This window comes from Sebastes fasciatus, chromosome 13 (genome assembly GCF_043250625.1).
Source record: "Sebastes fasciatus isolate fSebFas1 chromosome 13, fSebFas1.pri, whole genome shotgun sequence".
NCBI classification, from domain to species: domain Eukaryota; kingdom Metazoa; phylum Chordata; class Actinopteri; order Perciformes; family Sebastidae; genus Sebastes; species Sebastes fasciatus.
The window spans coordinates 8,665,141-8,690,970 of NC_133807.1; the positions used below are offsets into that span (position 1 = coordinate 8,665,141).

The following is a 25,830-nucleotide window of genomic DNA, read 5'->3' on the forward strand; positions in this document are numbered from 1 at the left end:
GCTGTGATTGGCTCTTTGAGGTGTCGATCAGCTCCGCAAGGACGTGTCGCGTGCTTTAATCGTCACTGCTAAACACCGGAAGTGAATGTTGTAGTTTTCATCCACTCGACTATCGAGCGTCTACCGTTGGGAGAGAACTAGTGATGGGAATTCAGGCTCTTTTTAGTGAGCCAGATCATTTGGCCTCAGCTCACAGAGAAGAATCAGAATCAGAAGAATCAGAAAGGTGTTTATTGCCAGGTGTAAGAGGTATACACTAGGAATTTTCTTTGTTTTTTGTTGGTGCAAGTCAGACAGTATAATAACAAAGAAATAGATAAAACGTTAGAATAAAATAAGAATAAAATGTACAATTTACAAAATAAGCTATGAACAAAAATAAACATGATATAAAGAGATAGTGCAAATATTGCCGGTGTGCAACGAAGGAAGAGCCGGCTCTTTCAGCTCCCAAACAGCTCTTCGTTTTTACCGCTTCTGCCTTTTTATAATTCAGCCACATTTAGCACTGTTTTGACCTATGATTAGTATTTGTGCACATATATCACTTAAATTATTCAATATAATTATATTATTCAATATAATTTCCAGAATACCATAATTTTACATGCTGCTTCGTTTCCGACTGCCGCTCATCTTAGTAATATGTATAAGTATGAGTATGAGTAATGCATCTTATGTGTGTAAACCAATCCTTTGGTCAATAATTGTAATGTAGTGTAGTGTAATATAATATAATAATGGCAGGAGGGGTAATATTAGTGTTCTGTGTCACTTCTGGAAAGTGGCATTGGTTTAACCAGTGAAGATCTGAACTACTTCCTGAACCAGTCACACGGTATGGCCGTGCAGCGAGGCTTCGGACGTCATCAATGACGTAATTGGTCTGAAACGATACAAGCCTCAATACGCGCATCGCGGAAAACTTCCTGGAAAACACTCACTCCGAAGCCTCGGCACAGCACGTAACATCACTAGTGTATGGAGTGCCCGTGGCGCGGAGAAGATCGTCCTATCATTCTGCCTTGAATTAATTAAAGAAATTAAAAAAAAAAGAGTAAAAAACGGCTCTCGGACGGGAGCCGGCTCTTATAGTTCACTTAAAAGAGCCGGCTCGTTCGTGTCCGGCACATCACTAGAGAGAACTACAACTCCCAGACAACCTATCCACCAACTCTGTTACGTAATGACCCCTCAGCGCTGCTGTCGCCGCCTATCACCTTCTGTTTGCTAAGTAGCTATAGCTGTACGGGTGAAAGTGGGTGTAATGGATAGATGCGGACACTAACGTTAGCAGAAATAACGTGCCTGTGAAAACATTACATCCCCGTTAAAACCACTACTATGTTCGGCCGGTCACGGAGCTGGGTTGGAGGACAAGGGAAGACTAAAAACATCCACTCTCTGGACCATCTGAAGTGAGTAGCTTTAGCATCAGACACATGCTAACGTTAGCCTCCATGACAACCAGCTGAGAACGACTGTCAGCGGTATTGTTAGCCTTGTTGTTAACAGCTACAATAACAGTAGTTGGTAACTAACTAACTAATCTAACATATGGTTGCTGTGTGGTTTCTATTCTGTTTGGTAAAGTAGACAGACATGCGAGCTAACGTTAGCTGTTAGCCTTTAATTGAAACCCTAAAACAGAACTGAGACTAGTTACTTTAATAGTTTGGGACAATAAAATCGGTTCTGAATATTTGACGAGCTGAGAATTGGAGCTGTTTAAGGGCTTTTGCACAGGTGTTTTCAGTTCCTGGCTGATTAGCCAGACCTGTGTTTTAGTAGAAGTTGAGCTATGCTGCCAATTACTGAGCGCACCCAAAGTCTATGTACCAATCAGAGAGGCAGAAGTTAAACTTGTCTGACCACAACAGGTGCAATAAATTAACCAGAGATTGAAGGAGGATAATCAAGCTCAGTGTGCACACGCACCCACAGAAGCAATCAAATCAGGCCAAGTAAGTGAAAAGACCTGTGTAGGTTTTTATGTATATATTTTTATTTGACCTTTATTTAACCAGGTAAAATCGATTGAGAACCAATTCTCATTTACTGCATGATGACCTGGCCAAGAGGCAGCAGCAAGAGTATAAAAACACAGTCCACACAAACAGCACAGATACAGTACAGTATGACAAACATACAGTATGCCATGACAAAACATGAGAAAATTCCTAAAAACAGCATAGGTAAATTAATAGGTCAGAAATTAATAAACACTATGTACAAAAAAAGGTGGATTACTGGATGTTCTTTGTAAAATTGTAATGGAAGAGAGAGAGAGAGAGAAGTGAGGCCTGGTCAGCAAGTACAACCACCAACTATGACTTGTGTACAGTGTAGGGGCTTTAATTGGATGACACTAATTGGAGATGATCCATTGACTATAAATTAGAAGCTACCTTCGTGGGCTCATAGTAATAACTCTTTATTTTTATTTTACATATTTGATTTGAACATTATTATTCTGGTCTGTGGAGCAGCTTCCAGATGTCTCTATGTCACTACCAGAGATTGAAGGAGATAATCAAGCTCAGTCTGCACACACACCCGCAGAAGCAATGTAACACCAACACAAGGGATGCCAACAAACTGAACAGGCTGGTGAGGAAGGCTGGGTCTGTGGTTGGATCTGAACTGGACGATCTGGAGGTGGTGGCAGAGGTGGAGGATGAGGAGAAAGCTGGACGTTATCCTGGAGAACCCCTCCCACCCCCTCCATGATGAGCTAGTCAAGATGAGGAGCACCTTCAGCCACAGACTCATCCCCCCTCGGCACAATACAAAGCGGCAATACAGTAGCAACTATGAAAAATAACTATAATGTTGTATTTTTATTAGATAGATAGATGTACTTTATTGATCCTAAATTGGGAAATTATTGCGTTACAGCAGCAGGTTATCCAGGTAAGGCACAGGAACAGCAAATATACAATAAATATACATATCAACACTAGAGATAATATCTATAGCATACACAATATAAAGAATATATTAGAATACACTATAAATATACCCGACTACTACAACTAGCGTAGAAAATATGAACATAGAATAACAATAACATACTATATACAATAGCAAAGTGTGTAATGACATACTATACTATGACTATGACATACTAGACTCCCACCCCCTATATGATGAGCTAGTCATGATGAGGAGCACCTTCAGCCACAGACTCATCCCCCCTCGGCACAACACAAAGCGCCTGGGTCAGTCCTTCATGCTGGTAGCCATCAGGCTCCACGACCAAGGCTGACCTCCATATGAGAACTATGAGGACTTTAAGACCTTTAAACATGCACTATCTGCAACCATCTTGGACTCAAACCACTGGCACACTTTAAACTTACTTTACACTATACATCCTATATACCACTTTATAGACTGCACATTATGTACATATTACATTTATTTATTGCACACACTACATTTATTTATTGACAGACTGCACACACTATGTTCACTCATTCACTCTGTATCTTTTATATCTCTATTATTGTTTTTATCATTTTTGTATACCTTTACCTCTCCTGTGTTTCACTCTGTTTGCTGATGTTGCTGCTTTGACACCTGAATTTTTTTTTTCATATAGATTTTATTTGAACATTATTATTCTGGTCTGTGGAGCAGCTTCCGGATGTCTCAATATCACTACAGTCTTTCTTTTTGCTGTTACGTTTAGCGAGATATTTGTACAAATGATTACTGGCTCTGTTTTGACCACTTTTCTTCCCACACATCTTCCCTTCATTTGTGTCTTTCCATCAGGTATATGTACCATGTCCTGACTAAAAACACCACAGTGACAGATCACAACCGAAACCTTCTAGTGGAGACCATCCGCTCCATTACAGAGATCCTCATCTGGGGGGACCAAAATGACAGCTCTGTGTTTGAGTAAGTACCAGTCGACGACGTCTTTATGCCAAATCCCTCACCCCTCACCTGTAGCTACAAATATGTAGATGTGACTCCTGCTGGGCAATATATCAATAGTATATCAATATCCTGATGTGAGACTAGATACCGTCTTCGATTTTGGATATTAAAATATCATGATATGGCATAAGTGTTTTTTTCTGGTTTTAAAGGCTGCATTATAGTGTGTATTTATATATATATATATATATATATTATATATATATATTTTTTAAATTTCAGAATTTACCAAACTGTTCTAGCTGTTATATTATTTGCCTTTACCCACTTAGTTATTATATCCACATTACTAATGATTATTTATCAAAAATCTCATTGTGTAAATATTTTGTAAAAGCACCAATAGTCAACCCTACAACATCGTCACAATATCGGTATTGAGGTATTTGGTCAAAAATATTGTGTTATTTGATTTTCTCCATATTGCCCAGCCTTACTCCTGCATGGGGATCAAAGTGACAGCATTTTATTTACTTGTATTTGAATCTCTATTCATATAGGCAAGGTTTGCTATTTGTGCACACTGACTCATGGATTTGAACAGATGCACAAGGGAGATCTTTGAACAGGCAAACTTCAACTTGGAAACTCTTCTTCAACATTATAACTAATAGATAGATGGATAAGTGTCCTACCCCCACCTTCTTTCTATAGAGCAACATTGCTAGCAACTGAGCCACCATGCTGCTGCTCTGCTCTTGACTGTGAACCATTCAAAACTAAGCAAAACTGTGTCTCTGCATCAAAGACATTCCTGTTTTTCTTCCAGTTATGCTGACTCTGCACAAAATAGTAACGTTTTGACTCCAGATTGTGTGGGAAAAATACATATTGGTATTAAAAAAGAAAAAGTAGATATTATTTTATTCAAAAAAAAATATTCTGGGGAAGTAAATGTTTGTGTAGTGTATTTTGTAAGGCGACAGCATTAACCCCCCGCCCCCACTCCAAACCACTGAAGCATTTCAGTCGTTTCCGGGGACTCAAGCTCATGAAACCGTAGTGTTTTGCTTTTAATCAGATGCAGCTCTGCAATTAGTGCCGCATGTCATCACTTCTATTTATCCACTTCGCCACCTCTGACTCTATTATATGAAACAGGAAATGGCTTCGAAGAGCAGAAAAGCCACAGAGGATGTTGAAAGAGTACTTTGTGTTATCAGGAAACCCTTAGAATAAACATGGACATGAACAGTCACTTTGAATTTTGTCTGTCATTGGCTGTTTTTTGTTGTTGTTTTTTTTCATTTCAGTAAGAGTTGAACTGAGCTGCAGTCTTATTGTGACATTATGATAATGATTTTTATACAGAATAACTAAACAAAATATGAAATATCAATGGTGCAAAGTACTGGAGTGCTCCTGTCTTTCTAAATTCAGTATTTACTGTGGGGTAGCTAGAGTTAGCCAGTTTGAGATCTGGTCCAATGAACGTTAACTTGAAGTGATAAACTGCATTTTTTTAAGGGTGAAATGAGCGGTATGCGGGTACAGAATATTGACATAGTACAGCACACAAATTATGTGTTCCAGTCTTTTTTTTTAAGCTTAGTTTTTGACACATTGTTTTTATTAGATGGTGACAGTATCGATATAGACAGGAAACATAGGCAGAGAGGAGGTATAAATGCAAGACAGGTCCATTGCTGTAATCAAATCAGTGGCATTGTGGGTATACGGTATGGGTCTTAACTACTAGTCCAACAGGATGCTGCAAAAGAGAAATGTTCTTCTGTCTGATAATTATATTTCAACATCAAGTCATCGTGAGCTGACTCCTGTATGTGTCTGTGTGTTCTCTCTTGTATATATGTTCAGCTTCTTCCTGGAGAAGAACATGTTTGCCTTCTTCCTGAACATCCTGCGTCAGAAGTCGGGGCGCTACGTGTGCGTCCAACTCCTCCAGACCCTCAACATACTGTTTGAGAACATCAGCCATGAGACTTCCCTATGTAAGTATTTGAATCGGCACTGGTTGAAAATATAGAAAACATATATTATGTAATGCATTGCAATTAAATAGTCCTGTAACAAGTCATATACATTTCTTAAAATGTTGTAATTTGAATGCTGCTTTATGAATTTGTGTGGTGACTCATATGGTATGCTTTGAGGCTGTGGTGGCGTTGTGAACATAATATAATGCACTTCCTTTGTATTGAAAGGTGTTTCTATTATATATAAGAATATTAGAAACATTTTACTAATACAATCAAAGGCTGCAACTAATGATTATTTTTATTATTTCTTAATTTGTTGATTTTTTTGTAGTTTGTGGCATTAGATTGGATTTGTGGTGACATTTTTTTTTAGTCTAGATTAAATATGAGCAGTCAAAGGAACCCATAGTAGTTATTTCAGGAGTGTTGTATAGGCTTGCCCTAAAATCAGCAGTATGTAGATGTGTTCATGTTTTGTAGGCTAAACTATGCAAGGCATGTTGCACTGCCTTTCTCTGTTAAAATATACAATGCAGAGCAGCCTGCTGCGTTTTTTATTGTTGCTAGGCAACCAAAGACTGATAGATAATATACTGCTATGTATACAGTGAGCTATTATCTTATATAAAGTAAAACATGTTTGCATTTAGGTAAATTGTAGAGGTATTAAAAATCAGTTTTGTCATCTCAACAGGAATTAATAGTCCTTTCTCATGTTCACTGTACATAAACAGTTACTGCAGTAGTCCAACAACAGTTGTTCAAGGTTGATCGCATGATAGAAAATCAACTCTCCTCTTTAGGCCTTCAGTGTGCTCTTCTACAATCACTGGGCTCTTAAATGGTTAATAGCAAGATTGTCAGCAGTTTCTAAAACCCTGTGCTGTGTGAACAAGCCCGATCAAGTCTCTTCTCCTCTCAGATTACCTCTTATCGAACAACCACGTGAACTCCATCATCGTCCACAAGTTTGACTTCTCGGACGAGGAGATCATGGCCTACTACATCTCCTTCCTCAAGACCCTGTCGCTCAAACTCAACACCCACACCGTGCACTTCTTCTACAATGAGGTGAGGCCGTAGACGGGTGGGGGATCACAGGCAAGAAAGGGGGACTTAAAGAAAGGAGAGACATAGAATATCTTTTATTCAGTGTCCACAACTTTTATCACTCTGCACTCTCTATCACAAAGAGGAAGGAGTGAGTGATGGAACAGATTATTAAAACCAGATAGGCAGACTGAAAGGAAAAAAATGTCAGTCTGTTCTTTAAATTTAGCATCCTTACTACTCATGATATTTTACAGTGGTACACAAAACCACTCTAAGTATATAGATATTATACAGTTAATTTGTTAAAAATCCAGAAGCTCATTTGTCACTTGCATTTTGTGCAAGTCGACCTGTGTTTGTATTTATCAGGCTACTTCTATCCACCACGTCTTCAGCAGCACACTTCCCCTGTGAAAACATCAGCTTCCTGTGTAGATTTAGCCGATCTTGACCGCATTTCATCATTCTCACCAACAACTGAAGAAAAAACACATACTTTATTGTAGTAGTTATAGACCACCGTTTTCGCAACAAGATCTTGTTTCTTGTCCAAAACTGTCCTTATTCTTTTTTAAAAACTTTTTCTGTGCGTGCGTGCGTGCGTGCGTGCGTGCGTGCGTGCGTGCGTGCGTGCGTGCGTGGTAATAGATTGTTGCACCAAAGCAAACTAACGCCCTGAATAATCGCTGATGTCATCGTTGTTACCCTTCAATGTTTCAGCAGTATCTGTAGTCCTTCCATTGGCCTGTGTGTGCTGGGGAAAGTTATTGGTGTACTGTTGATGGTTGCTTTGCCCCTGAAGCCAAAACCAGACCCAATGTGTAGATGTGAGAGGATATATGTATGTGGTCAAATTACCTATAACTAATGTATTTTATTTATGTTTAATTTTACTTTATTTTATTTATCAATTAACAATAAAAGTAAAACCTGCCTCCCTGAGACATTTCTCCTCTCTGGATGTGGAGTTTTAAGTAACTTAGCTGACATTTGTTTATAATTCATCTATCACTTAATTTATTATAATTAATTTATAATTTATTGATTTGCCGTTTATTCTCCTCCAGAGGGTGCTGTTGGATAGCTCATTACTTTGGCCACTTCTGTTCCTGTCAGATCTACACAGTTATATTTTTAAGATCAGAGGACACACTCTTGGGTCTGGGTTTGGTGTCGGGGTCAAGATTCTTCATTTGCTGTGACCTCCGTTTGTTTCTGGCCCTCAACTGCGATTGGCTGGAGGTCACAGTGACTGAGGAACTGTTGGGTAGAGGATCAGGCACTGGCACAGAGAGAGAGGACTGTAAGATTCAGAACAGCCGGATTGTCTCACGCAAATTTACTACGTGCAGCATGCTGGTATGTTAATACATGTCGCCCATCTAAAGTACTGTTAGACTGTTACGAGCAAATGTTCCTTTTGCTCAGCTTGGTCTTTTGAGTGGCTGCGTCCAAAATCGCATACTATATACTCAGTATGTGTAGTATCGTTCAACATATTTTTGTGTGAATAAACAGTAACTTTGTATCTTTTTGGGTGCATTGAACTGTAACTTTTACATTACTTCCTGATAGCCTCCTTGCTGTATGGAAAAGTGTAACTAACTTTGGACAATCAAAGTCTGAACTAATTAAAAAAATATATTACACCTTATACTTACACTTAAATTGAAACGTTATTGACGTTACAGAGCTGTCCGCCATTGTCTGTTTTAAACGTTGTCGTCACTACCACGTTGCATTCTGGAATATTTATGACAATGTAGTGTCCACTGTTTGCGTACTGTAATATTTCACCAGAAATAGTATGCAATTTTTGTACTATTGGTTTTCAGAATGGGCCAAAAACACCCAAATCAAAAGCTTACAATGTGTTCTTTTGCTTGATACTAATATTTTGATTTGAAGTGCTACGTCTACAAGTCAGAAACAAAATAGGCACACTTATCCATCCGATATAGCATCCCTATTGACTGGAGATTATGAGACATTTATCATGAATTCTGTGGTATTTGAATGGGTTCGCAAGGTAACGCGTAGGCTAGTTGTTTACTGAAGATGGAGAAATTCTAATTTTTTAGTGGCATGTTGTCTTCAAAAATATCTTTGACTTTTGTGTATTTGCCCAGCCTGTATTTCTGTAAAAAAAAGCAATGCCCAGGCTTTAACATTCGTAGAACATTTTCTCAGTTAATTAAAGAACTAAATAACAATATTTTAATGTTATTAGGCCTTTCTTATCAAAATGCAATACTACCCAGAATTTCTGTCTCCACTAGCTGCTTTCTCTCTCTCTCTCTCTCGCTCGCTCTGTGGTCGTATGAGGCCTGAGCGTGGCAGTGCATTACCGCGCCTTGCTCACCGGCGCCCCCTCTCTGTCTCCCACACACAGCACACTAATGACTTTGCCCTGTACACCGAGGCCATTAAGTTTTTCAACCACCCTGAAAGCATGGTCCGCATCGCAGTCCGAACCATCACACTCAACGTCTACAAAGGTGAGTGCTGGGAACACGCATGCGCACATGCTAACCCATACACAGACATGTGTGTGCATACACAAACACTCCCGAGATGCTGGGACTGCCTACCTACCGCCTTTCTTTGTACTCCTGCCCTCTTCTTGCTGCTGCTGCTTCTGGTGCATGAGCATGACTAACAGGTAACACTGTGACAAACAAATACACAATCCGCTTAATTCTTGGCCTTTTAATGTTTCGTCGCCTTCTAATGTATGTGATTTATCATCATTCTAGTGTAAAAGAGTGTGAGGTAGTACAAATAACACCTTTTTAAGCTGTCATTTAACATTGTCCTTTATTTTAAGTTTTTCAAAAGGTCCTGCAACTAAAGTAGTACATGAAAATCTGGTCATTATTCACAGCAACCTGGTACTAGTCGGAGAATGTCAAGTATCTCTAAACAGGTGTCAGTATGGCTACACCGGATTTGAATGTCTGTTATTTTACAGTAATGCCATCTGCCATTAGGCACACATCTTCTCTAATGATGTCTCAGACAGCAGGTCTGCAACACAGACAAGAAATTCAGTAAATATTTGCTAAGAACCTGACAGATGAAAGCTGTTCCCCTGGAACTCAGCTGAAATTACAGAAAATATGTAGAAATACATACAGTTCAGAATCTATATACAGCAATATTTGGCTGGTACCCTTGAAACTCTGCAGTCAGCCAGCAGCTGTGTGGGTCTTTTTTTGTTGCGCGAACAAGCCACCTTGGGGGATGATTGGCTATTTTGAGGACAAATGAAGAGTTTTATTCCCTATTGTCTTATTCTACACATCTGTCGTTATCTCAGAAACATCTGTTTTTACTTAATTCAAACATTTGGTTGGTTTTGTTTCTATTGCAAGTTTGCAACAAGCCAATTGTGATGTGAACCGTATGCAGTCATAAGGATAATCAGCCAGCATCAAATATCCATGAATAATTCTATACTTTTGCACTTGTATAGAAGATAACTGGATGTAAAGAAATACTCTACTTAATATAAATCTTTACCCACGATTCAGGTTGTTTTTGATTTCTCTCAATAATCCATCTCTCCTGCTAAGTCACTGTCATGCTCACACTTAAAGGATTCACTGTATAATAATGACACAATGAAATAAATCCTGAAGTTGCCAACTAATACAGAAAATGACAAAATTAGATTAAACCACAAGGTTCAGTATCAGCACCTCACTGATCTCACATGTGCTTATTTACTAATTATAAGGGAACTAACTCTTCAGCAAGTCCACTCTACCCAGCATGCAAAGTCATCGTTGAAATCCCTCTATCCAAAAATCGATTGCAAACTGCAAGTTTTTCAAAAATAAATGTCCTATGAGTGCAGCAGCAACATGACAGTGATGCTGTGAGTCTGTAAACAACAAGATTGTTGCTTTCTGCACTGTGCGGCGTCAGCTCTGCTTCTTCTTCTTCCTGCCGTCTCTCTTGGCTCCTCGGGGGCTCTGAGTCAGTCGCTGTCACTCCAAGGGATGCGGGTGGTGCATTAAGCGGGTTTGGCTTTCCTCCACACCTTATCATGCTTCTCTTCACTATACATAACATTCCCCTCAACACACTGTACAGTCGCTGCAACACATCAACTATGGCGTCCTGTCTGTCTCCGTACCTGTTTGTCTAACCTTGCATGTAGCACTTTGCACCGTACAACTCTGGGTCTTCCGTTGTCCATAAAGTCTTGATTCTGTAACCCCAGTTAGCACAATTTACTTTTAACCACTGTAGAAATACAAGTCATTTATGAAGTAACCTAGTGGTGTGAGGAATGTGTCATTGCTGGGCTGGCTGTGGGCTTGGCTATGGTAAGGAATCTGTCAAAGAAGGAAGCATCAACTCAATGCAGACGTCTCTGAAGCTGACTTTTTTCCCAGCATCTGAGAATTATCAGGGGACAGCATCTGTATCCTGATGAGACACTGCTGTAATGCAAACTATTCATTGCATTGTGAAATATGCAGTCAAAGCTGTGTCTTATTGTGGCAAAAAAGTTCACACCCCTTGATAATGTAATTACTTTTCCTAAATTAACCCCGAACTTAATTATTTGTGTGTCAACACTGAAAATGGGTCAGGATGTTGCAATGAAAACATCATAATGTTGAACATGTATCACAGTTTGATGCTTCCTACTGATTCCTTGGGTCATGCACTGCAACAAATGACAACCTGGAAAAGGATTTTATCCAGCATTAAGATGAATTAAGCTAGCGTGAAGAATGTTTAGGCAAATGATGTTAGAACGCTAGCTTTTTTTTCTCTGGTAACTTGTTATACAGTGAAAAGAAATGTTTAGGTAACACATAAACTCCTTTGCCAGATGTGCCATTGTTTGCAGTTTGTTTTAAGATACCTGCGGGGTCCTTCCCAGCCTCCACCCCTCCACAGCCGCCCTCTTTACACACATTAACCCTGTGTCTGTTTCCCCCTCTCCCTCCTCCTCCTCCTCCTCTTCAACAACCACTCCTACTCTTCCTCTCCTTGTCTCTCTCCTCCTCTCCCTCCTCCCTCTGCGCGCCCCATCTGCCTAACTCCAGTTTCATGTAAGTTGGTTCCATTCATTCAGTCTTTTTTTTTTCAGGGCTGGGTATGCTAGAAACATGTTTTGTTATTTTCTTTCCTTATATTGTTCCCAGTTGTTCATACAGTACCTGGATGCAGATACAATTCTAAATAGACAAGTGTTAAATTGGTCTATAAGCCAGTCAGTGGTTGATATTTATTTATCAGTATAGTTGCTGTTAATGTGAGACTTGTTTTATATTAATTGTAATTCCTCAAATTTGCTTAGAATTAGTTATTATTACTCCTTACATGTCAGTGTTTGTTGATACCCAGCCCTATTTGTTCCTAATAGTGTATTTGTTATAAATGTACCGGTATGAATATTTTTGTTCTTGTAAATCAATCTGTGTCACTCACCTACATACATGCAGAACAACCTGCATGCCTTTTTTAAATTTAATTTTCTTGGATTAATTGTTCCACAGACTTAATTTCAACTGAGCCCCACATGTTGGTTGTTATTTTGGTGATGGGTTTGACAGTTTAGGTCACTGTGGAGTTTTTTTTAGTCCGTATCCTCCGCTTAAATTCTCAGTTCATCCACTAATGGACTAAGCTGGAATGGCACTGTGTGACTCTGAGTAGTGTCAGCTTGTGATTTGTCTTTTTTGTTTTCTGCTATTATGTAAGTCATTCATTTGATTTGGCTGCTTATTCATTACAGTACCTGTCTCAGTTGGATTGGCATTGTGTGGAATTACTACTTTTATTTGCATTCGGACGACTAGATGAAAATGTGTTACTACACCAGGACAGTTCACACAGAAGTGTCCTAAAGTAATTGTCTAAAATGTCTGGTTCTCCCAGACTACAGTGGGCTCTTATTCCAGACACATTAAAACAGGTGCATGGAAATACTATGTAAAACAGGTGTCAGATTTTTCTGCTCTGTAGTTTCTCTATTGCTGTTCCTGCAGTAGGAATTTGAGACACATGGATTAGTCTGACTGTCACTTTTGACCCCTTTTTATAAAAATAACAAATTCAGTCTGCTGTCCAATCTGATATCAAGGCTTTCTATACTGTAGACCTTTGCCCAGTATTAAGAGTACTCCACAGATTTAACATTGCACTCCTATAAAACATTGACAGACTCATGACGGACAGTTAAAAAGAGAAATATTGTCTTTTATATTTCATTTGATGTGTAAAATTGGTTCCCCTTTAACCTTTGACATTTATTTTTTTTAAACATTATACTATGACTAAACTTGTGACTTCAATTACTACTAATACAAAGTTGGACCAAATCGTGCTCAGATCTTGCTTTTGTCTAAAGATAACTCCTCTTCAGAAAGCATCAGAGAGAAGGGCAAACTGATGAGTGCAGTTTCAGATCACAGGCTTGGATTAAACCGACAGAAAATCGGTTGGAAAAGCAGGTTTTTTTCTTGCATAATTACAGCGAGAGTAGCCCCAGTCGCACTGTTGTTTCAATGTGAAACGGAACTGGCTTTCCTCTTGATCCCACTCCAGTAGTATTCTCCTTTATATTGAATTAACAATGGACCAGTTCATGTACTTAATTTGACTGAGCATGGTTGGTTAATTTTCTTAATTTGTCTCTTAATTTGAATGGTTTGGGTTGTTTTTTTTAATCATATTTAACCGTCACATTCTGGTAATTCTCCGGTATCACAAAGTGTGTGTGTACATGTGAGTGTGTGTGGGTGTGGTTGTTTGATACCTGTGGGCAGCCTTGGTAACAAAGATCTTAATCCTGACTCTAATTTCTCCAGTGGACAACCAGCACATGCTGCACTACATCCGAGATAAGACAGCGGTCCCATATTTCAGCAACCTGGTCTGGTTTATTGGCAGCCATGTCATCGAACTGGACAAGTGTGTGCAGACAGATGAAGAGTAAGTGCCATCTATTGTATCCTTTTTCTGTTTCTCAGTGTAATTCTCACTGCGGCCTCTAAGGGTCAGGCATGTCTCTGTTATCCTGGTGCTTATTTGATGACATTGCTGTACAAAGGCATGATGTATTGTATACGTCATTGCATTATAATATGCTTTAACTTGGTTTTTTTTTAAAACACTGGATACACCATGTCCTTTTAAATAGCTTTCAAGTTAAAAGACAGTACACAAGTGTCATATTATACATTGTGAATCTGCACATACATTAAGATGCCATTTGTGTAAATAATGTACAATAAAGCATGGCGGTCAAACCGTTTTCATGCCTGAAGATGTTTTTTTTATTCTTGATGATTTTGGCAGTAGAGCAGCCTGACCACTTCCCAAATAACATCTGAGTCTCTCTCTTTGTCCTGTCCCAGACATAAGAACAGAGGGAAGTTAAGTGACCTGGTAGCGGAGCACCTAGACCACCTGCACTACCTGAACGACATCCTCATCATCAACTGCGAATTCCTCAATGACGTTTTGACCGACCACCTCCTCAACCGTCTGTTCCTGCCCCTCTACGTCTACTCTCTGGTCATCCCCGAGACGGTGTGTTACCTTCACCTGCATGTCTAAATGAATTAAGTTACGCTGATGTTTGCAGGTTCAAAGTGGAGAGAGCTTGTGTCATATAAAAGCTGCTTCCTCCATTCTTTTCTAGAATTTCCCCAAATTGTTAGCACTTAACGTGTTATAACACATCCGCACGTATGCGTCTTTCCATAAGCTAATGTGTTAAAGAACACGTCAGAGAAACTGTACGGTGTCATCCTTCTTGCAGCCATAAATGGGCAAAAACATCACAATCAAAATCACATTAAGAAAAAAGTAACTTTTATTAACGTAACAATATTGATTAAACTTGATTAATTCAATTTACAAGGATATAAAACATACAAAAGCTGTGAATTACATTTGAGAAGGTGTAACCAGTAAATCATTGGTATGACTTTGCTGATCATGATTATGATGACTTAGATTTTACATTTACATTAACATAAGTGACTTAAAAGACCATACCAGTGGTTTTGCACAACCATCCCAGTAAATCCAATCTGCTTAAACATACATTACTGACAAACAATTCCAAATTCGTGCAAGTGGCGCTGTAATTTTTAAATGTGTTTTTCCTTCCAGGGGCCTATCGGTTCACGTTAGTTTAAATACACTACCAAAACTATACTACACTACGCTATCATCTTTCAGAGACTCGAATGTTCCTCAACATACCTAATGCATCATAATGAAACACACATGCGCTGTGGTTTTCATAAATTTGATGTATTTGAGTTTTAATATTATATAATATTCATATTATCATATTATATTTTATTATATTATATATATATATAATATAATATTTGAGTTAAAATTGACGGAGTGGTGGTTCTCTGGTTTCCGGTAGTGCATTCACATGATGAAGTGAAGGTCTGATGATAAACCATTCAGCTACCACATAGTATTGCATTCATAAGATATGATGTTTGGAAACTCAACAATGATTATAAATAATAATTTAATTGTCATAAGTTTGACAGTCTGCCGCATGCTTTAGAATATAACTAACAGCGCTAATGGAAGGTGTAAGCACATAAAAGGTATTTGGCTTAACTTACAAAACCACTGGTACGGTCCTTTTAAACTATTCGATGATTATCAGCTATTAAATCATTCCAGCTCTATGCCTTGTCTCTCCTCACAGTTTTGTCACATTATGCCTTCACTATTCCTTTCATGTTATTATGGGTACTAGCTATGGAGCTGCTATATGTGTGACTTTGACTAGCCTTTAATTTTTTTGTTTCTTTAGTCCGAAGAGCGAAAGATCAACCCGCAGGTGTCCCTCTACCTGCTGTCTCAAGTAAGCAACACACACATCAGATGCTTTGCTTTACTTTTCCATGTAAGCCTGCCCAATATTTTCTGAGGGTCACCGGTTCGTACGGAGGAAGCCAAGTTCAAAATACATTTTCTTGTAGAGTTAAGAACTTTACCATACATTTTGTTTTCATTTTCAATGAACGGCTCTTGAAGATGTTTTTGATTATTTTCTTAATTGTGTGTGTGTTTTCCAGGTGTTTCTGATCATCCACTATCAGCCAATGGTCAACTCCCTGGCCGAAGTTATTCTCAATGGAGACCTGTCTGTCTTCACCCCACAGATGGATATACACAGCACACACAAGAACACGGTAAGGCGCACACGCACAGGCACACGCACACACACACACACACACACACACACACACGCACACACACACACACAGTAATATTTTACATAAACAGCACTCTCAGAACCATCAATAAAAACCACTAATTTGCAGCACACACACACACACAGCAGACTGTACATTGTGATACAGAGTCACACTAGTACATACCCATAAACACAACGGAGTACAGCGCACAAACAATAAATGCACACACACCTACGCAGGCAACCGCATGGATACATGCGCACAGAAATATATACACACTCACACACAAACACACTTTCACACATACACACATAGACTGGAGTTCCAGAAATGTGTGTAGGTGGTTATGAGATCACGGGGTCATGGTTTCTCCATGATTCACCCACATCAAGGCAACGTTATGCTAATTAGCTACATAGATTTTTCTTATTTACATTTTTCAAACACACTCTCCTTTAATCTCCATATTTTCTCCCATCTCCGCCTCGAATTGAAACGTTCTGTCTGCTGTCTTTATATCGTCTTTCTCCGAACGTCTGTTTGTATTTACATCCGTATGTTATTTCCCTTCTCTTTGTGTCTTTCTTTCTACCTCCCCCTTGTCTCCCCCTCATTTTCCCCATCTAATTCCCTCATCTCTCATTTTCTCACTCTCTTCCTCTCATTTTCTTCTTCTTCTTCTTCTCCCATGCTTCAGTTTCTCTCTGAAACCGAATCCCCCCCACCTCTCCCTCTTCTTAGTTTTTTGACCATCTGTTTGTAAAGCCAGGTGGGTGTGCTGAGCTAGTGAGCGTTTCTGAGAACCCTTGTGGTTATTCTCTGTGCTGCGCTGTTTGAGTGTGATTTTGTGTGTGTGTGTGTGTGTGTGTGTGTGTGTGTGTGTGTGCTAGACCTGTGGCTGTTGTAAGAAGCAGCCTACCTTTTCAGTGAATGTGAGTTGAGGCGTGATGTCTTTAGCAACGGTGGTCTACCACAACAGGAGGCAGCCAGACCCCAACTAGTACCTGCCAGCTATTCATTCAGCCATGCTTTTCTCTTTCTCCGCACTTTGCGGACTTTAAAAGGTGCCACGTGTTGCATTTTTAAACATCAGTGTAGCAGTTCTCCAAAGATTAGAGAAGTAAAGTGTATATAGTATATACTGTATACTGTAGAATTGAAATGGTCAGAATTTTAGGATTTTCTATCAAATAAAATGAACTAAAGAAACAGACTTGAGATGGTAATACTGCTCATTTTCTGTGTTAGTTCTGTGTTCACTTTATTAGTTCTCTACTGTTTTGCCACTGATAAACTTGCAAAAGGAGCTTTGATGGCTTGCCTTCCTCAGATGCACAACAGAGTCCAAAATGGCCCATGACTTGAAATGATCCATTTCTCCATTCAGGAGTTAAATAAGGTTGTATTATTCTTAACAGAAGACTAAGTCACTAAGGTTACTCATTCAAACATTTACTTGCTTTTAACCTGCAGTGATGTGCGTGTCTTTGTGTCCTTGTTTATTGCTTGAATGTGCTCATATCTGTGTTCAAATCATAGACTATATATAGGAAGTAGACGTAGTCACGTGACATCACCCATTGGTTTGTGGACTGACGTTTTGATGCCTCGAGTTTGGCATTTTGGCCGTCACCATCTTGTTTTTTTGCAACCAGAAGTGACACGAGAGGGAGGAGCTAGGTATGCTGAATAAGACATTTCAAGGCGACCAAAAAGGTTATAATTAACTTTAATAAACTGAAAACACACTGTGAAAGGGTTAAAGTTGTAAGACGAAAAACACGGAACAACAACACAGCCTAGACTGGACAACGCTGGGGTAGGGATCTGTCAATCGAAAGTTAGCCCCGCCCTAAAGCATACCCTGTTTTATGGTCTATTTGACTCTAAGTGGAAACATAATTTACTAAATGAAAATCATACTGTATTGTAGGAGACTTGAAACTAGTGTTTGAGACCATAAACTCATGTTTACAATGTTTACTGAGGTAATAAATCAAGTGAGAAGTAGGCTCATTTTCTCATAGACTTCTATACAATCAGACTTCTTTTAGCAACCAGAGGAGTTGCCCCCTGCTGGCTATTAGAAAGAATGCAAGTTTAATGCACTTCAGCATTGGCTTTACTTTTCAGACCCAGAGTTCCCCACTGGTTCAAATGCATGCGTTTGTTCATTCTGCATGTTTGCAGGCACATAGGACACCTGCATTTTGCACAATGATTTATTGTGGAAAAAGCCCCTGATCATACTTGATAACGTCTGAAGACATAATGAAACCAATGTGTTCTCTTTGTTTTACATGCAAGTTGGACTGTGGATATGAATTGTTTCCACCACATCAGATAGAACTGCTATTGTGTTATTGTTTGATTTATTGTAGATGAAACACCGACAGATGAGGCCTGGGCTCTGTTTCTGTGCAGGTGGTCAAATAGTACTTCCTGTTTGTCTGTGATGTGGCAGGAAATTAGGTCACATGATGGAACACACCGACAGAGCTGGCTCACCTAACCCAAATCTCTTTCCTGGAAGTATTTTTTTCTCTCTCTCTCTTTCTCTTTTGTACACGTGTTTTCTTGCAAGTGCACCAGTTACATGATGTCAACATCTGCATCTCTGTACTGTATGTGTATCTACTGTATCATTTTTCCCCGCCAAAGCACATGCAGCTGTTTTAGTTGTGTGCATTTATAAGTATATCTTTTAGCTTCAAATGGTGCCCTATTTTGATGTGCTGCTAGGTGTGTTTGTGCGGTGTGTAGGTTTGCCTTACATGCTCCCTGACCTCCATTAATTTCTCAGCATAGGCTCCGAGTGTGAGCGGTTTACCAGAACCTAGTCAGCTAACAGGTGCAACACACACACACACACACACACACACACTAATGCTAGTCTGTGGTTTTTGTCTGACAGCATACACACACCGTGTTTTTAGCAGCGACTTCAGTACAATCCTAAGTGCTCAGATGGAGCTAGATATCAATGTTTTTGTTTGGCTGGCTACAGGAAGGATTACAAAGACTTGTCTAATTATTCTGTGGAAATGAGTAGCTACGGCTTTTAGCTTCATTATGCTTCAAAGTAATAGTCCAAAAAAAAGGGTTGACTTAATCTGAAACACAAACAAATTAAAAACACATTTTAGTCTCTAACAACCACTTTTCTGTATTATCTTGTTATTCACAGTCCTATTAGAGAATACTTCTGTGAATACATCTCTACAGACTGAGCCTAAATGAAGTAGTTCTCTAGTGTTTATTCCTAAGAAAAACAAAAACTTTCCTCTCGTGAGAATATGGAGAAAAGGCAAAAGGGAAGACAAGAGAGGGACCCGGCAGGAGGGAGGAATAGACAAACTAATGTATAGCTTTTGGTTTTGATTCCTGTGGCAAACAGCTCCTTCCAGTAATTGTGGATGTTGAGAAACTGCAGCTGTGTTTGACACATGAGGAGGATGGGCCTACATCTTCTGACACTGCACGCCATGTTTCCATGTCTGTGTGTCGATGTACCTACGTCCTCACGTGTGTGTGTGTGTGTGTGTGTGCTCGGTGGTTTGTGTTATTGTAAGAAGCGAAGTGAAATAGTGCCACCTAGTTTCACCTTGCGATACCTGATCCTCTTCCTCTTTGTCTTCTTCAACAAAGTTGAACCTTTTTTTTTGTACAAATGAAACCTAAGAAGCTGTATTATCTTGGTATTCAGTGGCTCTTTATCTTGCTGCACCATTGGACTCTCTACAGGATTGATCTATTTGTTTATTTTTGGATCCTCGAGACTTCTAGGGAATAAAAACAGTCTTAACAACAGTGAATATAGTATTACAGGTATATTAATATGCATTAAGCGCACACACACACACACACACACACACACACAAATGCGTACATACACATACGGTACATACTCAAATTAGCAATTAAAATAAAACAAAGTAAAATCTATCAACCACAAGTTTGCACGATTTTGCATGACATCACAATATTCAGGCACGTTTTTGTTTTGCCTAAGTAGCACATGCCTTAACAGTTTATAGTGCTAGAAGTGCATTTTTTCAGGTTAGCCTGAATAAGTAGTGAAATTGCACTGATGATGGCTCATATCTCGATGCCCCTCTCGGCACTAGTCCGTTATTGTGTACTGTAGCCGCCCTGTGTTGAGCCATTTGATCAAATATATTTCTACTCTTGCCTCACACCCGGGGTTAATCATGGTGACCTGTGTGTTTTTGTGGTCCATCCTCAACTGAGCTGTGCATGTAAAGGTCAATTCTTTGATTGACCTTGATATAAGCAGATGTTTTCCTTCGTCCAATTTGTCTAAAAGTGGAATTTAAATTGTAGAGTAGTCAAGTTTTGAAATGACTGAATACTGCTAGACTGCTTGCAGTCTGTGTGAAAGAGTCTGAGTCTGTCTGGACACATCTGGCTGAAAATAATTGACTCAAATGCTAACCTGCCTTTGTGCTCTCCACTGACCTAAAGTCCAAATCATACCATGTTTATTCTGCAGACTTTCTTTTCTTTTTTTTAAGTTTTATTTACCTTTTTTAAAAAAGAATTGTATTACTCTTATATTCATTCTAATTAGTTTAATCTGAAGCAGTAAAGCAGTTGTGTCATTATAATTAGCAGTAGTAATAATTCATGTCATTATGATTGCTCAGTTTACTGTAAGTCAGTGATGACATCTCTGCTTCAGCCTCTTATCATTTACCAGCTGTTTCCTGTGTGCATATCTGCGTTTTGGTGTAAGTTTGAGGGCTATGTGCGAGAAGTGGGTTATTTCTAGTTCCAGTACGGCCTCACCGACGTGACCTCAACTGTGTATGTGTGTGCTTGTGTGTGTCTGTCAAGTGGTCATTTTCCCTGATAAAGTATATCAGGGAGGAAGAGTCTCGTGTACAAACAGACTTAGATCAACAAGATAGTGCAAGACGGATTTACTGTAAGGCTCGCCGTTTATGTGCATGTGTGAGAAGATTTAGGCACATCAGTTATAGAAGTTTGTTATTGTGTATGCATGTGGTGTTATGCGTTTTCACGTGTGTCTTGATTCTTTTTCATGCACTTCTGCCAGTAAAAGGTGGTAGTGAAACTGCTTCCTGGAAACAGGACAGTTAGTTTCTTCTAAATATCCCGCCTCTGGGTGTGTTTACTCCAGAACATCAGTACCTGACTAAATAAACCCCTCCCATTTTTTTTTTCTCACTTGTTTTGAGCCGTTATCTGCCTTTTTTATCCAGCACATACTGGAAGGTGTTATGCTGTGTTAGCACTGTAACACCACTATAGATGTGAAAAACCAAGAAGCAAAATCACAAAACGGCCACTGCTGCATTTTAACCAAACACACCTTTTAAAAAGCACATCAAAAGAAAAATACTTTCAGGATTTCATGATCACCAGAAAGGATTTGGACAAAATGTAGACTTGATAAAATAATACTTCTGTCACTTCCAGGCTTGTGATGTCTTCCCATCTCACACCCTTGCCTCGCTGTCCTTCTCTATCCCTCCCCAGGCCAGTGCAGGAGGCGTGCGTCGCTTCACCAAGCCCGTAGAGTCTCTGGAGCGCTCCCTGGAGCTGTCCCGCCACCGCGGCCGCAAGAGAACACAGAAGAGGCCAAACTACAAGAACCATGGCGAGGAGGAGGATGACGAAAGGGCTGGGGGAGGGGGAGGAGGAGGAGGTGGTGGCGGAGGAGGAGGAGGAGGAGGAGGAGGAGTAGAGGAGGGCTGGGACGACGACAGCAGAGGAGGAGAGAGGGATAAGGGAAAAGGTACAGAGGGAGTAGGAGGAGGAGGAGGAGGTGGGAGTTCTAAGGGAAGCAGAGCGAGTGGGGAGACGGCGGAAGGTGAGTGTGTGTCTCATTGGACACAGCAGTACAGGAGTGTGTTTGTCCATGTTTCTCTACTCCCATCAATCAGACACAGTCTCCCATGATGCACCCCGGTTCCCCAAAAGTCACCACAGCAGCAGCCCTCCTCTCCAAACAGAAAAGAGAGAAACTAACTCAAAATAACTCAACCTAACTCTAAATGTGCCCTGCTTTTTTTTTTTTGCTTTTCATCTTGGTGCTTAATTCAATGTGTACATGACTGTTAACTGTCATCATCATACATTTACTGTTTATTGTCAAATTCAGATTAGACTATGCAGCCTCTTGATCAGCAGTGAAAAAGTTCACAAATTGAGGATATGCTTGATTCCTGAAAAAAGGAAGTGTTAAAACATGAGTAATCAACGTTGAGGCTAAAACAAAATGCAGAAGAAACACATCAGAAAGAAAGTAAATTTAACCAACAAATTCCTCTTAGGCTAGTTTTGAGATGAGGCCTCTCTTTCAGCTGCTGCCCCTGTTTGGCATTTTTTTTACTTTCCCCATGGTCACCACGGCTACCACTGACCTCGTGTCAAACACAATTTCCATGGCAGCCGACTGTCCATTTCCACGGTGACACACCATCCATCCTGTGCTCCTCACCTCTCCGCCTGTCTCTCACTCCTGCTCTGTGTGCATGTGTGTGTGTGTGTGTGTGTGTGTGCGTGTGTAAAAATGTGATCACTCATCTGAAATGATTCCTTCTTTACTTTGACTGAATAGACTCTTTTTGCAGAGTTTTTTTGCAGGGCTGCACAGTTGTTTGCTTCTGAAGGTGCAAATGCACCCGAATAACATCGTAGGCTGCAGCTAGTTTCAAAATGACACATGTACCATTTTGGGGGGGAAACGACAGCCATTCTCTTTAACTGAGAACTAAGAAAAGAGATGAAATAGGAAACATTTTGAAGGACAGATGGTAACTTAGGTGACATGCTGTACGTCATTGGCTGAAATATAACATTTTAATGCATTTTATGCATTGAAAATCAATATTTTATTCCCTAATCAATAGTAAGCAGACACTGATGGCATGACTGGCTCATCTTTGCTGCCTTGACACATTTCATCATTTTTTCAACTAGTAACAAGTGAGAAGGAAACACTTCAGACTTCATCTTCACTGGTGACAATAGGTGAAACTTTCTGTCTTCATAGCTCTGATGTGTGTTTTTGTTGAGGATGTGAATGTGAAAAATACATTTAAAAAAAACATTACATTTATGGATATTTATGCAAGTAAGTACAAAGTATGTGTGTGTGTATGTGTGCACACAGAGATAGAGATGGTGGTGATGGAGAAGTGTAAGGTGTCGGAGCTGACGGAGCAGAACATCACCGATGAAGAGAAGACGGCTGCAGCTACCCGCACGCACACACAGAGGAGCAGGTACATGCACACACATATCTGGACACACCGAGCTGTTAGATTGATCTGGATGTGGAAAGAATGAATAAAAGGAAAGACAGAAGTGTTTATGGACTGATGATATCTTATTTCTCTGCAGACCGTTCTTAGACATGGTGTACAGCGCTCTGGACTGCACCACCGATGACTACCACGCCCTGTTCGTCCTCTGCCTGCTTTATGCGGTCTCACACAGCAAAGGTTGGCCTTTCTTTTTTATTTATACATATGAACATTCATTTGGTTGATTATAGTGGTTCATTCTAGATACCTGGTAAATGAAATAAACTGGCCTCCATATTGGAAACGGCGTACAACTGCTTATATATATATTTCTAATAACAGGACTTGACTGACTCAACAGGACTGAATACATACGGTTTATGTCTGGGTTGTTTTTGGCAGAGAACTTTTCATTTTACATTTGAACAAATTTGTGTCAATATACACTCAGTTGCCTCAATTTATTAGGTACACCTAACTACAACTAATGCAGTCTAATGCTGTTTTCACTCACAGCCAGCGTGGCCAGCTACATTGTCGGTGAGCCGCCGTTGAAGTGTTGCTCAAGCGCTCGTTGATGTAGAACTGGCTAACAGCCTTTTTTTTAGATGTGACGTAACAGGGTGAAACTAAAACACATGCTTGGTAGACACTTCACCGTGTCATTGGAGCACTGAAAAAAAGTTGATACCAACTGGGCTTTGTGGCGCGTCACGTCCGTCACGCAGTAAGTGTTCAGCAACTGTTCAGTTGTGTTATAGTGACAGGCGTTTCTATTATTTGGTCTACCACATTTATATCAATGAGTAGACTAAATAATACTAAAACCTCCCTGTATAATGCAATAAAGAATTAGGACTATAAAGCCCCTCTCTAAAACGGCAATATACCTTGTTTTGTGTGAGTCCTCGTTTCCCAAACGGCGTGTGCAAAGTTAGCATGATCCACAGAGTCCCAATGGGCACTTTAATGGGAAATACGCCAGATTGAAATATACCGTAATTTCAAAATCCAGGTTGATTTGAAATGACCTCACACCTCAGGTTATTTTTGAGTAGACACAGCACTGGAGACAAGACAGTGTACTATCACAATCTTTCAACAAGCCTACGACATCACAGTGTTCATGTTTACGCCACTAAATCTGCATGCAACTATTTCCTAACCTGATCCGCCCGTCCGTCCGTCTATAGGTATAAATCGAGATCTTCTGGAGCGTCTGCAGCTGCCAGTTCCTGACCAGGAGAAGAGCTCCTACAGCCTGGTGCTGGTAGAGAGACTGATCAGAGTTATAAGCCAGGCAGCACAGCCAGGTAACACACACACACACACACACACACACACACACACACAATCACCTGTCTTTGAAATCATAACATTTTTCATATCTTTAGTTCTCTAAATTACTAATACAAGCCTTCAGTCGTATTCCAGTTTGAATATCCATTACTGTACACAGCTGTGAGATGAATATGAAATGAACAACTTAACGTGTCCTGTTCCACGCCTAAAGAAATATTATTTTTTTGTGATTTATTTTATTTGCATTTTTCCTAGCAGGAACACAAGAGCATGAACACTTTCTGTACAAACACATTTATTATGAGAAGTTCTTCACAAGTGAATGGAAATGTAGAATATGTTGTTAGACGTGTAGCTCAAAAACCACGTGTACATTTCATGTTCCGGACACTTTTTGGTCCATCAATTGTATATTAGACATTCTACACATTATTCCACGTTAAACTCTGCCTCGTTGAGCCAAAATGGAACTACAGTATGTTAACTCATTCATATATTTCTCTTGTGTGTTTGTGTAGATGGTAGAGTGCGTCTAGCTACACTGGAGCTGACCTGCCTGTTATTAAAGCAGTCCGTGCTGTCTGGAAACCACTGTTTAATCAAAGACGTGCATCTGGCCTGCCTGGAGGTACAGCACACACAAACATGTACATGCTGTACTCATACATACGGCCCTGTCAACATATCACACACACACACACACACACAGAGAGAATCAATATTCCCACAAACACACATATACAAGACTGTCAGAGCAGGCTGGTGGGAAGTTGGATCTTCCATAGCAGTAAAACAACCTCTTTACATTTAATTGTATCACTTCCTCAGAAAGCTGCAGGGTTTTGTGGTTATTACCAAAGACATTTTTCAGCAGGGACATGCCAGACCACCCTCTTCCTCTCCTCCAACCCTCTTCCCAAACCTCACATCTGACTCATTAACTGTCTTCTCCTCCTCCTCATTTATCCTCCTCCTCTTCCTCTCTCCCTCTATTTCCTGCTACCTGTCCTGTTTGCACAGAACTCCATTTTTCTTCCTTGTCCTTCTGAGAATTTTTTTATTTCCTCCTCACTAAATTCAGGG

At 39.9% G+C, this 25,830-nt stretch overlaps 1 protein-coding gene across 4 annotated transcripts in view; it reads left to right on the top strand.

The window, feature by feature from the left end:
* The first annotated feature begins 1,199 nt into the window (after nt 1–1,199).
* Nucleotides 1,200–25,830, top strand: part of clec16a (C-type lectin domain containing 16A) — a 49,061-nt gene continuing 24,430 nt past the window's right edge. For 2 of the 4 annotated variants that reach the window (XM_074655248.1, XM_074655250.1), the window contains exons 1-14: nt 1,200–1,418; nt 3,781–3,909; nt 5,770–5,903; nt 6,814–6,962; nt 9,337–9,442; nt 13,778–13,901; nt 14,327–14,501; nt 15,763–15,813; nt 16,028–16,144; nt 21,674–22,007; nt 23,313–23,424; nt 23,543–23,643; nt 24,639–24,758; nt 25,266–25,375. In XM_074655248.1, the coding sequence (XP_074511349.1) occupies nt 1,345–1,418; nt 3,781–3,909; nt 5,770–5,903; nt 6,814–6,962; nt 9,337–9,442; nt 13,778–13,901; nt 14,327–14,501; nt 15,763–15,813; nt 16,028–16,144; nt 21,674–22,007; nt 23,313–23,424; nt 23,543–23,643; nt 24,639–24,758; nt 25,266–25,375 (1,836 nt within the window). In that variant the 5' untranslated portion in view covers nt 1,200–1,344. Of the gene's footprint in view, nt 1,419–3,780; nt 3,910–5,769; nt 5,904–6,813; nt 6,963–9,336; nt 9,443–13,231; nt 13,408–13,777; nt 13,902–14,326; nt 14,502–15,762; nt 15,814–16,027; nt 16,145–21,673; nt 22,008–23,312; nt 23,425–23,542; nt 23,644–24,638; nt 24,759–25,265; nt 25,376–25,830 lie in introns of those variants that run through there. The other 2 variants (XM_074655249.1, XM_074655251.1) reach the window with 2 other exon arrangements.